Here is a 19,604-nt window from a genome sequence, read left to right as displayed (position 1 = left end):
TCAGTAGATATATATATATAAGTGTGTTTGGACAGCCAATTATTTGGCCAAATATATTTGCTGACATCACCATTACAATTTCCAATACACCTTTTTATCTTCCCAATTACCTTTTTATCTCACATACATCACATCACAAAAAGTGCTACAGTAAAAATATTTCAAATAACTTACAATCCAAACACACTGGCGGAGCTAGCTTTTGGTTTTGAAATGAGGTCAAAAAAGTCTTCAACTTCTCTGAAACTTTCGAGGAAGCATATATTTTATTTTTCAAATTTTTTCTAACAGAGAAGAGATGGGACTTTAAAAAGTAAGTTGGGAGGAAGCACATATTAATGCATGGAGTTTGAATTGAATTCATGTATTTGACACTTCCCCTATGGCCCAAGTATTTAACTTGTTCCCTCCTATGAACAAGAAAATGAATCAGAACAAACAGAAACAAAAAGGCTGCTAGTCAATCTAGTATTCTAATACGAGACTTTTTCTTTCAAGTGGCTTAAATATCTAAAATTACGTACCACATTAATGTCACGTTTTTCATTCTTTCTCTTTGAATTTTTCTTTAGAAAAAATTTCTGATGGCCGGGGGGAAAAAGGTCAAGTTTTGTAAGTATAAAATACAATCATCTTGAGATGAGGCAAAAATGAAGGGAGACAAAAACGAGGAGTGCTTCAAAATATTCGGCAAAAAAGACCGCAAGGAATCTCTATATATATATATATGAAAGTAACTATTTTAATCAGAGTTGTTTCTCACTCCTACGTGATATGTCTAATTGAAGAAAATTAATGGATTATGGGTCACTTGGATTTTACCCATATTTAATCCTATCCGAATTACATTATATGCATAAAAATTCTCTCTAATTTTAAAATAAGTTTAAAAAATAACTAATCTTATCTTAATGATTTCTACTTTCTATCTAATTATTTTATAAAACTACGGTGAAACATTTTTTAAATCACAATTATTGAAATCTTACATGTTCCATAAATTACTTCCTTTAACCACCATATCGTTGGTTAGTATTCAAATTGATTAGTGTAAAAAGAAGAATTAATCGTGACACGGACAGATTTATCAATATTGTTGAAAACTGAATATTTATTGATGAAGAAAAATGGATTGCTGGATCTTTTCTACTTAATTAAATATGAATATATAGTTTTAGATTTATGGCCATTATAAAAATTTAAATTATCTAAAATAATGTTTATAAAAAAGAATATCTACTGAGATTTTAGTATGGGGTATATTATTTGATGTATACTATCATATTATAGTGAGAGTATGCAAACAAATTTTTAAAAATTAGTAAATAATTAAATATTTAGAATACATTAATTTTTTAAAGTTAATATGAATGAACATGTAGGATTGTTGTTAATTTTTATAACTAAGAAGCAAGGTGAAGAAAATCCAGGAGAAAAGTAGATCAAATCAGAACAGAATTGGTCTGTTAAGGCCGGTTTGTGGAGAAGAATTATTCAAGTCTTGCTGTATGAATAGAAAGTTCTCTCTTTCTTTCATATATATATATATATTTTTTCTGTTGCTCTTCCTTTTTTTTTGTTGGTGTCAAGGGTCAATCTGAATAGCTTTATTCGCATTGATTTACTACTTAGATTTGTCAAAAAAAGAGACTCCAGCGGCAGGAATCACGGGGAAAAATAAAAAATAAAAAATCTGGTTTACTATAGACCGACCAATAATATTGCAAAATGGGATGTTATTGGATAATGAGCCGCAAAGTATTTCTATGACGAAAATTGTTTATGTACAAGGTGTTACTCCAAAAACCATACAAGATTATTTCAATACGTTGGATTGAATTCGTCAAAATTAACCTAGCTTGGACTATACTTTTTACTGCGATTTATTTCCAATGGGTACTTATCGCGTGGCCTGAAATATCAAACAACATTTTTAAAAACAAAATGAATTTGTTTCCAATCTGATACTAGGATGGATACACATATTTAAGTTGGCAACTTTAATCTTCACATAGCAAAGCTTTGAATTACCAGGTAAATATATTTCAAGATTCCCAAATTGGTGCATAATCTTTTGCATGACCAACAATCTTGTGCTTATATTTGTTGCAAACTTGAGGATTTGGATTACCAGGTAAAAGGTGCAACTATGCATGGAATTCCTGTATGTTTTGCTCTTTGGAAGTTATACACCAAATTTCCTAAAGGATGTGCTACAAATTTGCCCAACCTCATCCTCAAATCTCGCCACAGCCTAAAACCAAAAGGAAAAAGAAAAAAAAAATCATCCAGTGACCTGATGATCATTGTGATTAATTGTCTGCATTTTTTCAAAGATATCTACGTTATCTAATTGCAAAGCACTGATTTTGCCAATTGAAATAGTAGCCAACCTCAAAATCTTGTTCAGCACCAGACTTAAATCCACTATAAAGCAGGAACAAGATCATCCCGTTAGTGGGCTTTTTCTGCTTTTCCTATCTAAACTTGATATCCATCATCTCCTGAGCTCTAGTCTAGACTCTCTCGTGTTTCTTGATTATCATTTGACAGCCGCCTGCTTACCTCAGCCCAGAAAATGGAGCAAAGAGAGAGAAAACAAATCCATTGGCCTTTTTGAAATATAACTACAGTGAAGAATCACATACCAAGTGCAATCTAGATATGATCTCCCTGAACCAGATCGAATAAACAAACGGTTAGATAATAAGCTCATGAAAGTGACAATCTCAACATATCAGTTTCATTGTTTTAAGAAAAATTACACTCAAGAGATAACAGGAAGTACTCAAGAGAAAGTTGAACGAGTTTAGGCTGTAAAGAAAAACTTTTGGCTTCAGCATTGTTCATGAAGTGCCAAGCTGAAGCAGAGTCCTCAATGCTTGTCTTTTCATAACTTTCCCATAAATCCCTCTTCCTAACTTCATTGCTCTCTCCATTTCCATCACTCCACCACCAACTTTACCACTTCTCTTCAATCCTTTCATCAATAATTTCACTACTCTTTCATCACTTCCAACTGCATCTACAACGCTATCCACCAGAGTCTCAATTGGTGGAATCCTTCTTCCCCATCTCCTCACTGATCTCTCTGATCCAACAGCTTCTGCATAGGCTTCCCAAAATGATGCTCTCAGGTAGCCCTTTCCTTTCCCCCTCACCAACCATCTCTTCATAACCTCTTCCAATTTGTAAACAAAAGCTCCCATATCTAGTCCTTTCCCAAGAACCATTGCAACCTCTCCCATTTCTTCTTTATGACACAAACCTTCCTCGAATTTGCACCTCCTGCAGCTACAACTAAACCCCCAAATTTCCACCATATCTTTTCGGTTCCTTAATGGCTGGAACACATCAAAATAGGCAAACGTGAGCTCTTCACCTGCCTTGATATCCCTAGAAGCATGAATTAATAGGTGATCACCAATGTGCAAACGCCTCACATTGGGCTCACATGAGTGATTGATGAAAGAAGCTAATAACCAGAGCCCAACCCCGTAATAACGACTATTTTCACCCAAAACTTTCCCAGAAATTGCACCTTCCACAAAGGAATTAACATCCAATATGCTTGACAACTGCTCCACATCAAGGTCATGATTGGAAATGCAACTGTCCTCTGCTTCAGGTCTAAACAAATCTATCTCAGGAACCACCCTATCATTTTCATTTTCACCTGTAGATAGCAAGCGAATCAAGTTTTTGGTTATGCTGCATCTTCTAGCTGATTCAATCACCTTATGAATGAAATTCTTCCACATAAGCATTTGTGCATTTTCACCCGAATCTTCAGGGGAAAAAATGCCTCTCTCAGTAGCAATTGCTTTGGTTACCAGCAGCAATGTGCCACTATCAATATTCTTTGTAGCAAATAAGCCACGCCCACTAATCTCAGACTTCTTGATCTCAACGCCACCAATGTACTCGGCCAGTTCTGGCATTTTTCCGCGAAATCCATTGAGAATCCAATCAGAAAGATCAAAAGATCCAGTTCTTGAAAAAAACTCCAGTTTCTTGCATCTATCTAAGTAATCATTAAGAGTTTCAGAATTGGAACTTGCCTGAGGATCAAGATTTGTTGCTCTGAAGCAATCCAACGCAACCCCATATCTATTGAGATTGAACAGAATCTTGCCTTTGCAAAGAAGAGTCTTGAAATGGGCACTTTCAATTTTCAGAGCTTCCTCACAATCTTTTAGAGCTGCTGCGTATTCTCTCAGGCGAAACCGGGCTTCGGCTCGATTTGAGTAGGCTAAACACAGGGATTTTTGCAGCTTTTCTTGATGAAGTTTTAACAGATGGTTTTGACAGAGCAAAATAAGGTTAGAGTAGGCCTCTATGGCCTCCCTCCATTCTTCTCTTAGGAGTAGCTCTGTGGCTTTGGATCTCAATTGCTGCATCTTGGCCTCCTCTTCATCGATTTCTGGTGATTCGTATTCTACCTCTATCATCTTGATTCTCAGTTGTTTCACTCTTGATTCTATCTCTTTCTCCGGGTGTCGTGTAGTGAAGATGAGGAGATGAAGAACTTGGGATTTGAATTTAAGGAATTGTAACGGTCATGCTGCCCCGATGTTTCACTTTTACCTTTCCAAGTTCGATTCCCACTGAAACCGTAACGGCTATTTCGGTGGGATCTGGATTTGTTAAGCTAATATTAAAAACAGGGAACTGTTGCAGTACTAGTAAAGGAAAGCAATTTAAGTCCAATAATCCAACGTTACGAAGTCACTTCCACTTGAAATGAGGGCAAATTGCCGATTAATTTCTTTAGCATCGTTACACCATATTATACTATGTCCATTCAAAACTTTTTAGCAAGTGCATAAAATTGAAGGTATTTAGGATATTTCATATATCGACGATAATGAAAATGTTACACTCATATCAGCAGAGGAAGCTTTCCTTGCCCCGGAAGGAAATGCTCATGCACAATTATAAAGCTTTCATCACTGCTGCCCAGTGAACCGGTACCAATCAGCTGCCCCACAAATCTTTAACGATTTCGGACAAGTTACAGACATCACAATTCTGTCGTATAAATCTGGATCCAGTGTCATTTAGTATGCTAGGGAATCGAAAAAAATGAGATAGGAGATTGGAGGAGTTTCCCAGTCTTAATCCTCGATCATAACTCCAGATACAAAGTGAAGCGAGGGTTGCAGCCAACGGCACTGATATTTGAACACGCTTGCAGTTGGTAGCCGTAAGGAAGGTTAGGCTCAAATTTTGGCATTTCCAATAATGCAATATAGCTGATGCAACATAGCCCAATCTGCGCATCGAAAACTTATATGCTCAATCTGAGAAGAATCCCTCCATTCTCTGATTCAATTGTAATATGTCTCTGCACTGAGTTTTAAGGACCCCAAATCGGTTAGATGGCTCCCACCTTTGAAAGCTCGAGTATGACCGTCTCTTCTTATCTACTCTGCTGCACCATCAACAGAAGGAATGCTGAAGTGTAGTACCCACTGGCACTGGGTTCTGATGAATGGGGTGCAACTCCGGGTTCTGATAATGGGTGCAACTGAGCCTACGAATTTATCATTTTTTTAGGAGATACATTCCATCTCTAAATTCTAACTTCTCTTCTGCAACCAGACCATATAAGAAGCTCTGTAGCTGTTGGAGCGATTTGTCATACGGAGGATCAGCTATGCAAAACATCTGAAAAAGAAATTTGTTGAGCATGGCAATTTACTACTTATATCTGTATCACAAACCTTGTTAGATGGCAAAGAACATGATTACCTTGAGAGTATTATGAATCCGGTCCAGTGCCATGCTGCCAAAATTGGTAAGCATACCCGTGATAAATTTCTACAATCAAATTCAGCAAGGTTAATATGAATGTACGTGACTAGAGAATATATATAGTACCATCTGAAACAAGATAAGCATCACTCCATTGGTGCAGGATACTGCAGATCTTTTTATCATAAAAGCTACTGGAAGAGATGACAAGTTGGAAATATAGGGTAAGTGCAGTGGACAAAAATAGTTCCTCATAAACAAAACGGTTGCTGCACAATATTGACTTTCATGATTGAAATACAAATTTAGATTGGAAGAATCAGAAAGAAAAAGATTAAAATGCAATCTGAAAAAGTGTTGCTCTAAGTTGTGACAAATCTGCAAATAGAAAATATACAAACCACCCAAAAAAAGAAAAAGAATAGCTAGTTATACACCTCGTATACAGTCATTTCTTTTCGCAGCTGATCCTCGACTGAGGCCACTGATCTTTCCCCATCATCATCACCCACCATAAGTTCCTCAAAGCTTCCATTGCTAGGACCAGCTTTATTATTGTCAGAAACAGCCTCCACCAGAGTAAAGACATGGCTACTTGCATCCATGCCCCCTGATTCAGTGAGAACTCCCTAGTTGTACCCAAATAGAGGAACTTATCACAACTTTTAGCCTTGACAGTTAAAATGCAAATGCTTATATGGAAGACTCACCCCAGAAGAGCGATATATTTACCTATAAGATTATTTAGATGCACTAAGGTGCTTGTAAACAGTAGGTGTAGAGGCAGAGAGAGAGAGAGCTAAAGTTTCAATATTACTGAAATTCAGTTTTAATTGCATAATTTCAGACTACAAAAATGCAGCTTTGCACTCACTATTATTGCTACACTAAAGATTCTAATGGACCGCTCCTGCTTGTTTAGAAGCTCTCCAAATGCCCATATTTATTAACCTTGGTTTGTTTCAAAATTCCTTCTGGCATACATGAGTTACTGATCAGATACTTGCCGTTTCTTTTCCTTTATCCTCTTTACCTCTAATCAGAAACAGAAAATCTTCCTCAGTGCAATTAACACGTTGGGTAACAGGTAGCAGGAATTACTGAAGAGCCAGATCATGTAAAGAAGGATCACAACAAAGTGGCAGTTTTCAATCTCTACAAGGTGAGAGGACTTCCATCAAATACACACACGACACAGAAAAAGAGACTTTATCATGCCTACCACAAACAAGGTTAAAAAAATTTTTCCTCATGTACAAGAGGATCACCTTGACCAAATTTTTTACCAAAGGTTAATATCTTCTTACTAAGAAAAGATTGAGCAAACCTAACCTTGCTGATCCAGAAACTAATTCTCCTGTTCAGTACATCAACAGGTACCCCAACAGCAGCAGCTAGATCCTTGGAGCTCCAACTGAAAGTAAAAGATCAGTTCTGCTAATCATCTCAAAATTTTTATTCATAATCAAGATCACAAATAAGTGACAGAAATTCAAGAAAGTTTAAGACTTTTCCCAGTTAACCTTGTATGATCTTGAAATTGCATGATAATTGAAGCCTGTAGAGGAGTGACAGTGAATGGCACTTCTCTGTTTCCAAATTGCAACTCCAACTAAAAAAAATGTGGCAATGACAAAATAGTGAATGGATGAGGAAGGCAGAGAATGAAATATATAAAGAATCATCTATATACTACTATTATAGTGTCATTTAGTCTAGGATCGACAAACCTTTACAGTACCAAGGTTTTTCTTCCAGAGTAGTTTACGAGGAGTCTTAATTTGATTAAACCACTTAGCATAATCACTTAAAAGCTGGTCCACTGGTGCAGGTAAATTGACTGTTTCATCCTGCAAAATCTTTAAGAGTCATAATTCGTAGAGCAGGAAAGAATTATCATGATGAAGCAAAGGACCACAAATTCAGAAAACTGATGGCCATTGGGGTCATAGCACAAAAGATTACTATTCAGACACATATGATTCATTGTATCATCTTCATTTTCAGCTTCTAATTTTCAATCTAACATAGTGGATCATAAGTCTCCTTTGGAGCAAATAGGACTTGACTCTCCTTAAAACTTTCTTGTTAACCTACTGGTGGTAAAAATAAGTAGTAGATAACACTTCCTTTCATAAGTGACAACATCTGAAGAGTGTTACATAATTTTGTAGAAACTAGATCTCCAATAAGCCGGTAATTGATATAACATCAAATTACTATCTATGCATAAAATCGAATAGAATGAACTTTGAGAAGCTGTAGTCTTTTCATTCAGATAAAATGCTCAAACCATTACAACTCTTGCATGGAGTGACAAAGGGAAAAATCACAACTCTTTTATTCCCAGGAATTAGTTTTGAAGGTTGCATCTAGAAAATCGTGATATTCTTTATTCAAGGAAGAAAGACTTGGAAGTTCCTAATCACAATTGGCAAAAATTTGACAGAAGCTATATGCAGATGATTGAGATGAAATATCAATGATGAAGTTGTTACATAACCTGGATAGGTGGCCAGAAATTTGACGATATGATTGTAGCACTGAGAACATCCAAAGATTCTTCATGCTCCTCTTGCTCTGTAATTGTCATGACAGTTCAACTTGTAACTGGAGGAACTCTTAGATATATTTAATGTTCAATATCAAAGATGTCTTATTGAGGGTTGAATTATACCCACAAAGCTACACGAACAAACAAAAGCCATAAAAATTTTAACCTGCTTGAGGTTGCTGTTTAATAGTTGCTTTTATATTCGTGTTGGTCCTTTTGGAATCAATCAGGTCATTGAGCATGATTTCACACCGTTGCATGCTACTCTCACCAAAATGAATCTGATCACACAAAGTGAAACATGAATATTTACACCTGAAACTAATGCATTACTAGAATGAGCCTAACAAGAAGGTAACAAGAAGGTACAATCAGAGGAGTCATGTAAACTAAACAGTGCCAAATTTTCAATCATACACCTTCAAGAGTTCCAAAGTGCGAATCTCCGAGTCAATTTCATAATCATGTTTGTTGAGAAGCTTTTCTGCCAGCATAACACGATATTCATTTACCAGCTGATCCTTTGAACCAATAATGCTAACAATCATTCCAAGTATGTCAACCTTCCTTCTATTTCTGCTTCCCTTTAATGGATCAGCCTCTATTGGATCAGGTTCCCAACTTAGCAGGTAAAACATTAAGGAAGAAAATTTTAGATGTTTTATGCAACACAAGCTTAATAATAAAAATAATAAACAAATTTGTTAAACATGCTGCACAACAAAGCAATATACCACTGAGCATTGATCCAAGCTTGCTTGTCATCAATGTTGATATCATCATCAGTACATGTATTCTCATGGCTTTCTTCATCTCTATTTAGTTCTTCAAGCAGGCTATCCCCATTGCTCCCGGAAGCACTGTTACTTCCACCAGTCCCATCAGTGAGCATTGTAACAATACATTTGATGGTGTCCTTTCTACCCTTGAGGTATTCCCGTATTGGCTCGCTAACTGCCTCAAGAAAAACACCTGCTGGATCTATTGTTCGAAGGGCTTTAATAGTTGAAACATATTGGTGTAAGATATCATTTGTGGAGGCACCAGCTGTTAATAACCGATATCGTAGTGAAGAAATAAATGAATCAACTAGCTTTGTATGTTGCCCAGTATAGTTGAGACACTGCTTGAGGTCTTCAATAGCAGGAGCACTGTAAAATTGTACAATACAGTATCCATAAGTCAGTCCATGAGCTCATCCATATAAAAGTCAAATAAACTAATCAAAGATAAGTTTTGTCCAAGGCCATTACACTTCCTAGTTAAATCCTTAAACCTTCCTCTCTCCTATGTTCTGATAGCTTCTACTGCTAAAAGTAGCAAGTGCAAGTACACCATTAAAAGTGGAATAGAAAACCATTGCAAGCTAAAAAGAATACAGTTAATGTATTTATTTGCTTTTATTGTCTTATAACAATCTGTGGTGCACATTTCTGATACAAAATCATCTTCAATCACCAAAATAACTAAAGCATGTAAATGATACGAATCTCAAAGGTAGAACTCAAGTATCTTTTACTATTGCATAAGATGCTTGCCACATTTTCAGATTGTATCAATTCAACACAATTCGAAGCCTAAAAGGCAGAGATTCTGTTGATGCCTATAAGGCTGAGACTACAGAGCCCAACTGCTGAACCTGCTATCAAAGATCAACCCCAAGTACAATATTGATCAATTAACAAGGGCCACTCTGCCAGAAATATCTCACCTGATCAAGATCAATTAAGCGGTAGCAATCTTGAGCTCGAAATGAACCAGAAGGTGAAAATCCAATTAATTTACTAATGTTATGAACTGGATGTCAGTGCCAATTCAGTGCCTTTTCCATCAAATTTCAAATGTCAACTAAAACATCAACAATGCTTTTCAAAATTTAAAGAGTGGCAGGTCTGACATGAAACAAACAGGACATCCATTCATACTCCGAGTTGATAAACTTTCAAATCCAAGCTATGAAGCAATAAGTTTGATGAGATCAAACTGATGCCTGAAAATGTAAAAATAGGTTCATACCAGGCTTATATTGGCAAAAAAACAGAAGAGTTGTGGTTCACAAGACTGTCTTTTAAAAATCTCGACATATAAAAGGTATGGGAAGAAAGTCACCTGTCTGGATAATCCACAATGATATCAAACAGCTTGGCTATCCTTAGATCTTGCAAGGTTTCATAAGCAAAATACTCTAGCCGCAACTGCCATCTAACAAGTCCCTCAGAAGGTTCTTCACTTCCAAAGTAGCATGAAGAAGGCCGTGATGCTAATGGTGATTTCAGACCAGAGGAATGGCTGGCATAATCAGTGGAATCACCAAGGTATGCAAGAAGTGCATGCAAGAACTGGAGGGGGACAGCCTGCACAATATTACCACTTTGTTTGAGCCTTAGAGGTGTCGAGTTCAACACGGGCCGTTTCCCGTTTATATCTAAAGTGGCAAAATTCTGGAACTGTGCATGCTAAAATCAGTGTTTTGACTCGTATCAATTAAACACGTCACTCTTCATTGCTAATGCCTCAAGAGTTACATAATATTTTTAGTCGTGTCCAAGTTTGAAACTCAATCAATGAAAAGGCAGAATCTTGCTTTATCAAGATAATGGGAAAAATCACAAATAATCAAGAAAAGGTGGTTATGATATGTTAAAAATGCCACATTTTCCATTAAAGAAATCCTCATGAACTATAAGAACTTGTTCACAAGCTTATGCAGTTACCTGTATCCACCCTTTAATGGACTCCAAAACTGAAGTCCGATAATCATCACCAGCAAGATCTTGTACTTTAGCCTGTCCAAAAAAGAAATAGAAACACACAGAATGAAGGGGAACCTCTAACTTTCCTCCAGAAACAGAATTCTAAAAGGTTAGACATGGATAATGGAATAATAGTGCAAAAAGTATTCAATGCGGAAATATTCGGTGTAACAACTAGTCACCTTCAAAAGGAAATATATTGCTGAAGCATATGCATCTTCAACCATAGATGTCAAGCCAAGACTCCTAAGGTTGCGAACTACCATCCCAATATTCTTTACTAACTTGTTGTTCTCTGAGAACCCTCTCTGGTGATGGCATCCATCAACATCCATATCACCACTACGAGAAACAAGTTGCCTTTTCTCATCAACATCCATGTCGTCTTGAACTTTATGTTCATTTTCATTCTCATCATCTTCCTCCATAATTGTACTCAACTCCTCCAATCTTCCCTTGAAGTACCAGTGCAGTATCTCTAATGGCATAAAACAAAAAGAGACCTTAACAGATAGAGATTTTATAACATGTTCAAACACACCAAGGTTTCATGAAATGTTTAGGAGCTTGACACACATATATCCACAGCCACCACCCAAACACACGAGAGAGACAGAGAGAGAGAGAGAGACAGAGAGAGCAGAAAAGAAGTCCACAATTTACAAGTTAACCAAATAGACTGAGCTAAAGATAGAGCACAGGTATTTTTCAGAAACTTCAGATGGAAATTGATGATTTTGACGCTTTCCTCGCTTCATCATTTTTTCTCAAGGATTATGCACATGAGAATAATTGTTTATATACTGGATAGGTGCAATCTAATCAAGACATTAACTCTACAAGTTCATAATAGTAACTTCAACTTTTACATTTGAAAGAAAGCTCTCTCCCTCTCCCTCACTCTCTCCCTCCCTCCCTCCCTCTCTCTCTCTCTCTCTCTCTCTCTCTCTCCTCTAACTTTGTCTTGATTTGTGTGCACAATACACATGAATGTAAAGAGGCATGTCTGAGTCAAGTGAACAAGTTAATAATCAAGTGAGGAATACATACCAGGAAAGTGCCTGGGTAGGCTTGTCATTAGAACAGAAGACACCATCAGTTGATACTTCGAGATAAGAGGGACATCTGATTTAATTTGACACTCGGACTTAGTTGCTGACTCAGAATGTAAAGCGTGAATCAACATCCATAAGCACTTCTCCTGGTATTGTTTTTCTGACGAAATTTCTTCCAGGGCTTTACATAACACTTCCTGAATCTCATCCCTTTGTATCTGATTTAGGAATTATCTTGTTTAGTTTCAAGCTGATTAGGTACAAAATAGAATAAACTGTGCATCAATCTGCCAACACATCATATGTTTCAGCATACAAGAAGAAAGTAGTACAGCTTCTTGCATCTTGGAATAACAAATTACAATGCTAACACAGGAACATCATTACGCACTGGTTCACCACAAAGCACAACTCTTCACATAAGAACACAAGAAAAACTCACCTATATAAGGAACACTAGATTTTCAAGCAAAGGAATATCTTTTCATACCCAACATGCTCCGAATCAAACAATGCTCAGACATTCATGCATACTCACAGGATCATCATTAATTTCAAGAGCTGCAACATTGCTGTAAGGCTCAAAATGACTCCAAAACCTCGTCGCTCCATTTTTCTCAAAAATTTCCTGCACCGTAACAATAAACAAAGCCTCAACCTTCAGAAGTGCTTATTTGAAAATAAATTACCTATTCTTTTGCAACATTTGAAAAATACAATACAGATTTTTCTAATTTTGGTGGAAAATGCGAAAGCAATCAATTCACCTCTAATTGAAAACAAATAAAGTACCTCAACAGAACGAAGGAAATGCTGCTGGACTAGAGACTCGAGGCCGTACTTGACAAGTATCTGAGCTTGAGAAACAAACTCCGAGCCAAAAGACAAGTTGCCGGCACCAATAAGAAGACCCTCGGAAGCTAAGCAAAAGCGGTTCCAGCTCTCCACCATTTCATGGATTGAGTCCTCGTTCAGTGAATCTAAAACCGCTAGATTGCATGCTGCCGACGACGAATCCACCGCCATTTGACGAAAAGATGAAGAAATGTGCTTTACTGATTAGAACCACACAAACCCTAATTTGAAGTATTGTGCTGCATAAATTAATGATTCGTAGATTTGAATTTACACATATAGATAGAATTGCTAAGTCAGTCAGAAAAATTTAGAGGATCAGTGACAGAATTTTGCCGCCACTTCCATTTTTTTTTTTCAAAACAGTTAAGTTGAGGTTGTTTTATACGGAGTTGACTGTCTATTTTTAGCAGAAGGGGAAACAAATCCCATGGAAGACCGGTGCGGTGTCGTTTCCATTGAAATTAACTTCCTGTGGGGAAAATGCTTTTTTTTTTCTTTTTTTTTTCTCTTGGCTGAGGGACAGGTGTCAAGTAACTTCGGTCTGAAATTGGCCTTGATTATATAATATGGTACTAAATATTATCCAAACTTATGATTCTCTGATACGAGCAAGAACTAACTCTTTTGAATTTAAAAGATCCAACAAAAAATATAATGGTTTATTATCGTTTGGATTAAACTCACTCTATGGAAATGCCTAATTCTAGTTAGAGATATAAATGAATCAAATCGAACTTGACTAGTATGGTTCGATCTAAAATATGTGAGTTTGAACTCACTGAATTCTTTAGCTTTGTACTCAAACTCGATTCAATAGTTATTTTAACTTACTCGAACTCAAATCGAATGAGTCTAACTCAATCAAGTTTAAACAAGTTCAATTAAGCTTGGTCGAGTTTAAGTATTGTAAATGAATATTTTACATTATTTTTGGAATATGGGACACAATAGACATTTTATAATAATAAAATATTACTCACATAGATAAGGCACGATTAAATTTAACAATTCGACTTGCATATAAGTAACACAATAAATATGTCTATCAAATAAAAAATAATTATCAAAAAGTGCCATTAGCACACTATCAAGCCCAATAGTGTGTGTATTGGTTTCGTATGGATTAGATCTTTTGAGACTTATTTTTCATAAGTGTGTGCATTGGTTTTGTATGGCCTACTTTTATGTAATAATGTACATGAAAAAAAATGTTGTTGTAGTTATTTATTGGGGTGTTTACCGAATTTTTAATATTGTTGGAGTAATTTTTTAAAAATAAAAAGTATGATCCACCATTACCACCCATTGTCACCACGCCCTTTCTTCTTCTCTCTCTCTCTCTCTCTCTCTCTCTCTCTCTCTCCCCCCCCTCCCCCTCTTTCTTCCTTCTTCTTCTTTCATTTCCCTTCCCTTCTTCCTTCTCCCTCCCCCCCCAACCCAACCCAACCCAACCCAACCCAGATCTCCTCTCCTCTCCTAGTCGCAGCTGTCTAGTACATTTTGGTTTGTAAATTGTGTTCTCAAATTTTGATGTGTAAACTTGAAGGATTAGGATTAGGATTGATTTTCAAAATTTAATCTTTAAATTTGGAAGATAAGCTTTGAGGATATATAGGAGCTTGAGAGTACAGGGAAAAAATATATAGTTATTTTGATACATAAGTATATATATGATATGATTTGATAAGAGCATGGTTAAAACAAGATTAGTTGTTTTTTCAAAAGTTAATTTTGATAATCTATATCTATATAAATTTGAGAAGGAATTTTTAGCAACAAACCTTCACAATCATTCCCACTTTCAACTCTATTTTTATAGCATTTTACATTTAATTTATTTCGTAAAAAATATCATGGTCACATTACACCCCACGTTTTCCTCAAACAAGAAGTTAACTCCAACTAAACACTCCCAAATTATTTTCACTTTATTTTATTTTATTTTTATAATTTATCAATAAATATAGCACATTGTGCAGGACCGTCACTTTATACTATTCGAACAAGCAAATTGTATGTCAATTACTACTTGGATTTTGCTCAATACCTACACAGTTGGTAAGTTTTACAAATATCAAAATATTAAATTATTAATAATATTTCATACTCTTGCGAATATATATTTGAAAAATTTGCAGGTTTGAGAATGATAAATGTGCTCAGAAATTAGTGACGTGGTTGCGGTCATGCAGTTTTATAATATCCCAAGCATTATTGATATCAAATGCTAAGAGAATATTGATATCCGAATGTGCAGTTATACCTACGGTACAATTCCTTTCAATTAATTAAGTAATGAACAAGTATCTACATGTAGTTTCGAATTAATAATTGTAATCTATACATTCTTTGGATTGTTTTAGATTAAATATTTTCGGATACTTGCTTACATTCAAAGTATCAACATAGACAATATGTTCCATGAGTTATGCAAAAATTGTGGACAACCATGTCACTCTCATTTTGCAAAAATGATGTGTATTCATTGCAATGATGTAGTCGACACTATTGTCAGGTAATTATTTTCATATATTTTGAATTTTAATATAATTTTTTACATCATATATCACAATTTATTCTTAACAGATACAATGTTAACATAGAAGTTAGAGATTTCAGTGGTAACCTATACCTCGCTCTTCAAGACAGGCATGCACGATTTATGTTTCGTTGTGATACTTTTTATCTTAGAGATTTAAAAACAAAGGTATACATTATTTATATGCATATATTTTTATACAATATTATTTACAAACTGTCTAAAACAAAAGATAATTTTGAATTATGTATGCTTTTAATTGTTAGGAAAATGGAGGTGTATTGTTCGACCAACACATTAATTCATGCAAAAATCGTGCATTCTCATTTATAGTATGAACTCCACAAAAATCAACAAAATTAATTAAACCCCCAATACTGGCGTTCGTACTCAGAGTTGATTGGTGTGAAGAATGTTCACGCCTTCGTAGAAGATTATCAAATCGAAGGTAAAATGTTTGTAAGTATTTCATTTATTTATCAAATTAAATATTCAATTATATTTAATTGGACCCTTATGTCGCTCAATTTATGATATATATTTCTATTTTTTTTCAGAATCCAACCTTCATCAAAGTGATAGTTTATAAATAATGGAGATGTTTTTATCATATATTGAATTATTGTTACAAAGTTTCATTTTTTTAAATATACTTTAATGTGCCCGTGATTACAACATTTACTATTTTTAAATTCCTCTATAGATTGTAATTTTTCTCAAAAATGTTGTAATCTATTGTGCATAGCACGGGTATTTATACTAGTAGAAGGTAATGCTTCAACATTGCATATTTTAGTAATAGGTAAAACTCATATAACTCATAACTCGATAATTTTCTCCAATTAGCTGTGTCAAGAGTCTAATTAAAATAGTAACTTTCATATATATATATATATATATATATATATATATATATATATATATATATATATATATATATGCGCGCACAATCACCAGTAAATTTAAAAAATGACACCAGATTTTAATTCCAAACCGCCTCGTCATGCTTTATATGTAGAAAGGTATATATAATTTTGAAAAGTCGTTACACTTTTCCGCACGCTTCCTTCACTCACTTCCGAATCTCCCAACGGCAACGCTGGAGCTGACTCAATGAAGTCCCGAGGCGACGGCGAAACCACCACCAGCAACTCCAACTCAAAGAAGATTCTGCTGACGTCACTCTCAGCAATGGTGGCTGAAACCTCGACATTTCCGATCGACCTGATTAAAACCCGGCTCCAGCTCCACGGCGAGCGTCAGTCAGCCCTCTCGTTAACCCCTAAACCCACCAGGGCCACCACAAACACCTTCAAAATCGCCTACCAAATCCTCCGCAACGACGGCCTTTTCGGGCTCTACAATGGCTTGTCCCCGGCAATTTTAAGACATCTATTTTATACTCCTATCCGGATTGTGGGTTATGAGCATTTAAGGGCCCAAATTCGCCCTTCGGACCATCCACTTTCTCTATCGACAAAACCAATTCTTGGTGGCATTTCTGGAGCAATAGCTCAGGTATTTACTCTTTGTTTTTCTTCTAATTTATTTTGATAAAGCTTTAAGCATGTCCATTAGAGACTTAGAATGAATACTTGGATTAGTTGAGGTTTCGATGCTGCTAATTTCATTGTTTTCCAATATGGCTGCATGACTAGAATGAAGAAATGGATGATTAAGCTTGTAAAGTCGCTACTTTTAGTTTTCCTCTTTTTGTTGAAATTATTTTCCAATGTGCCTGTATCTGTGAAAAATGTGGATTATGTAAGCTAGAAGCTGGGTTTTTTTTTTTTTTTGCAATTATTCCAAATGTGCCCATATGACTGAAGAATTTGGATTAATAAGCTTGCAATGCTGCTTGATTTCATTGCTTTGGATGTGCCCATATGACTGGAAAGAGAATTTTGGATTGAGTAATCTTGTAATGCTGTTGTTTGGCCGTTGTTTGTGCCATGCTTGTATAACTTGAACGAAAGTTTTGGATTGGATAAGCTTCTATTGCTTATTGTTTCCATTATTCTGAACTTCTTGTATGATCGGATTGGGCATTTTTGGGTTGAATGAGCCTTTAATGCTGCTTTTTTTTTTTTTTTTCATTCTGAACGTGCATGTATGATTAGTTGAAAATTTGGGTTACATGTGCTAGTAATGCTGCTTAATTTTGTCATCTTTAACAAAAATTGTTCCAGTATCACTAGAATGAAGGATTATAAGTAGTATGCTTGTAATGCACGTAGCAAGACTATGATTTCATTAACTAGGGGGAATGCTTTGTTCTTTGTTGGAGTTATTTCTTGTTTTGGCAAGTGGCGACCGCTTCAAAATGCACCATGTAATGAGGCATAGAGTTTTTTCTTTTTTGTTTTCCAAAGTACAACTACAAAATTTTATTGATACAGAACCGAAAAATATAAAACGTAGCATAGGGTATCTATACATCAATGAATCTTTACAAATATTCGCGACCCAGAATTCTATGCAATTCATCAAAATCTATCAAAGCACTTATGGGAAATGCCCCATTCAACAATCAGCAACAATTCTGCTGTCTTTGGCACATTTCTCCATGAGGCTCCAATATACTGTATGGTTTCAATTTTCTGACCTACCATAGCCACAGCAGATACATTTCCACTTTGGAATAGCACCAGATTTATAGGTTTCCAGACGAAGTACACAGAGACAGCTAGAGCAAGCCTTCGAAATTTATCAATAAAAGATGTAGACATCCAATGCTCACAAACCCAGGACAATTCCATTGACCATGGCAGGGGTCCCCTGAAAACTGAAACCATTTTTAGAATTTTCTGCCACACTACAGCTAAAAGAGGAAACAAGACATTCAAAAATGATATGGCTCATCGATTCCTCCACACCACCACACAACACATTCAAACTTACCACTTAAGCATCCCCACTTCCTCATTTTATCCTCGGTATATAGTCTGTTCTTGCATAACAATCAAAGAATGAATGAAAATCTTGGAATGAACCCCTTTTCCCACACAAGTTTATGCCAAGGGACTTCTTGTGATGGGATAAGTTTTCTGAAGTTCTTTCTATCAAACCCAAAATAGTTTGTCTTCCTTGCCAAGTCTCTCCTGTTATTATTGCTGGTTTAGAAGGTTTTTTGATTAGATGTTTACTCTTTAATACTTAGATAGTGGCCAGCCCGGCTGACCTCATTAAAGTGAGGATGCAAGCAGATACACGAATGGTGAATCAAGGTCTCAGGCCCAGGTACCTGGGGCCATTTGATGCTTTATACAAGATTATTTCTCAGGAAGGATTTGGAGGACTTTGGAAAGGCGTCTTCCCAAATGTGCAGAGAGCCTTCTTGGTGAACATGGGAGAATTAGCTTGTTATGATCATGCAAAACATTTTGTTATACAAAACCAGATTGCTGAAGATAATATTTATGCGCACACTTTATCTTCCATTATGTCTGGTCTTTCAGCAACAGCATTGAGCTGTCCTGCAGATGTAGTTAAAACAAGAATGATGTATGAGGCAACTGGTGTCGATGGGAAGGCAAAATATCAGAATTCATTTGATTGTCTCGTCAGAACTGTTAAAATTGAAGGATTTGGCGCACTGTGGAAGGGATTCTTTCCCACATGGGCAAGGCTTGGTCCTTGGCAATTTGTGTTCTGGGTTTCATATGAGAAACTCCGCCAGATCGCAGGGCTTTCCTCATTCTAACGAGCTCATGTCAACAAATTAACTCAGTAGTCTTCATAGATGCACATTCCAAAGCATCAGCCACTATTTTGTCTTCTGATCTTAGTACATGGATGCTGCAGTTTTGAACTTTTGATCACCTTCATTTTTTTGTTTTAAACGGTTTTCATGAGCAAAGGTCAGAAACCAACTCAGCTGCCTCATTCATTCCATTCTTGATTCTTGTGGAAGTAGTTGACACAGGGACAAGAACATCACCCCTGGGACGCAACTACAGAACAACCATCTCTGTTGTACTACAATTAACACTTGAATTTAACTGCAATCAGTAGTGCACATTGTCCTGTAATTAGATGTCGTAAAAAGTTAATCACTCGAATATGTATCATTTATCCTGCTTATGGTC

General features: G+C 36.0%; 3 protein-coding genes across 5 annotated transcripts; 1 reads left to right on the top strand and 2 right to left on the bottom strand.

Annotated features, from left to right (window-relative positions):
• Positions 1-2,683: 2,683 nt before the first annotated feature.
• On the bottom strand, positions 2,684-4,586 carry LOC113716697 (methyltransferase FGSG_00040). Its single transcript, XM_027241094.2, has one exon. The coding sequence runs from the start codon at positions 4,449-4,451 to the stop codon at positions 2,847-2,849; it is 1,605 nt and encodes a 534-aa protein (XP_027096895.2). The 5' UTR covers positions 4,452-4,586; the 3' UTR covers positions 2,684-2,846.
• Positions 4,587-4,732: 146 nt separating this feature from the next.
• On the bottom strand, positions 4,733-13,289 carry LOC140004046 (anaphase-promoting complex subunit 2-like). 3 transcript variants are annotated; one of them, XM_072072229.1, is made up of 16 exons: positions 12,912-13,289; positions 12,658-12,747; positions 12,115-12,337; positions 11,247-11,542; positions 11,026-11,097; positions 10,421-10,665; positions 9,046-9,462; positions 8,731-8,932; positions 8,478-8,592; positions 8,261-8,337; positions 7,488-7,607; positions 7,281-7,369; positions 7,090-7,171; positions 6,195-6,386; positions 5,755-5,823; positions 4,733-5,670 (listed from the first exon to the last, which is right to left on the bottom strand). In XM_072072229.1, exons 1-16 carry the CDS (start codon positions 13,143-13,145, stop codon positions 5,548-5,550), a joined length of 2,646 nt encoding a protein of 881 aa, XP_071928330.1. In that variant the 5' UTR covers positions 13,146-13,289; the 3' UTR covers positions 4,733-5,547. The 3 variants fall into 3 exon arrangements, with proteins under 3 accessions (XP_071928330.1, XP_071928332.1, XP_071928331.1); XM_072072231.1 differs by lacking the exon at positions 12,912-13,289 and having other exon boundaries at positions 12,562-12,701; XM_072072230.1 differs by lacking the exons at positions 4,733-5,670; positions 5,755-5,823; positions 7,090-7,171.
• Positions 13,290-16,567: 3,278 nt separating this feature from the next.
• Positions 16,568-19,604, top strand: LOC113716460 (mitochondrial uncoupling protein 3). The gene is made up of 2 exons (XM_027240792.2): positions 16,568-17,034; positions 18,677-19,604. Exons 1-2 carry the CDS (start codon positions 16,630-16,632, stop codon positions 19,217-19,219), a joined length of 948 nt encoding a protein of 315 aa, XP_027096593.2. The 5' UTR covers positions 16,568-16,629; the 3' UTR covers positions 19,220-19,604.

This window comes from Coffea arabica, chromosome 11e, assembly GCF_036785885.1.
Source record: "Coffea arabica cultivar ET-39 chromosome 11e, Coffea Arabica ET-39 HiFi, whole genome shotgun sequence".
Classification (NCBI taxonomy): Eukaryota; Viridiplantae; Streptophyta; class Magnoliopsida; order Gentianales; family Rubiaceae; genus Coffea; species Coffea arabica.
This window is presented reverse-complemented; position numbering and strand designations above follow the sequence as displayed.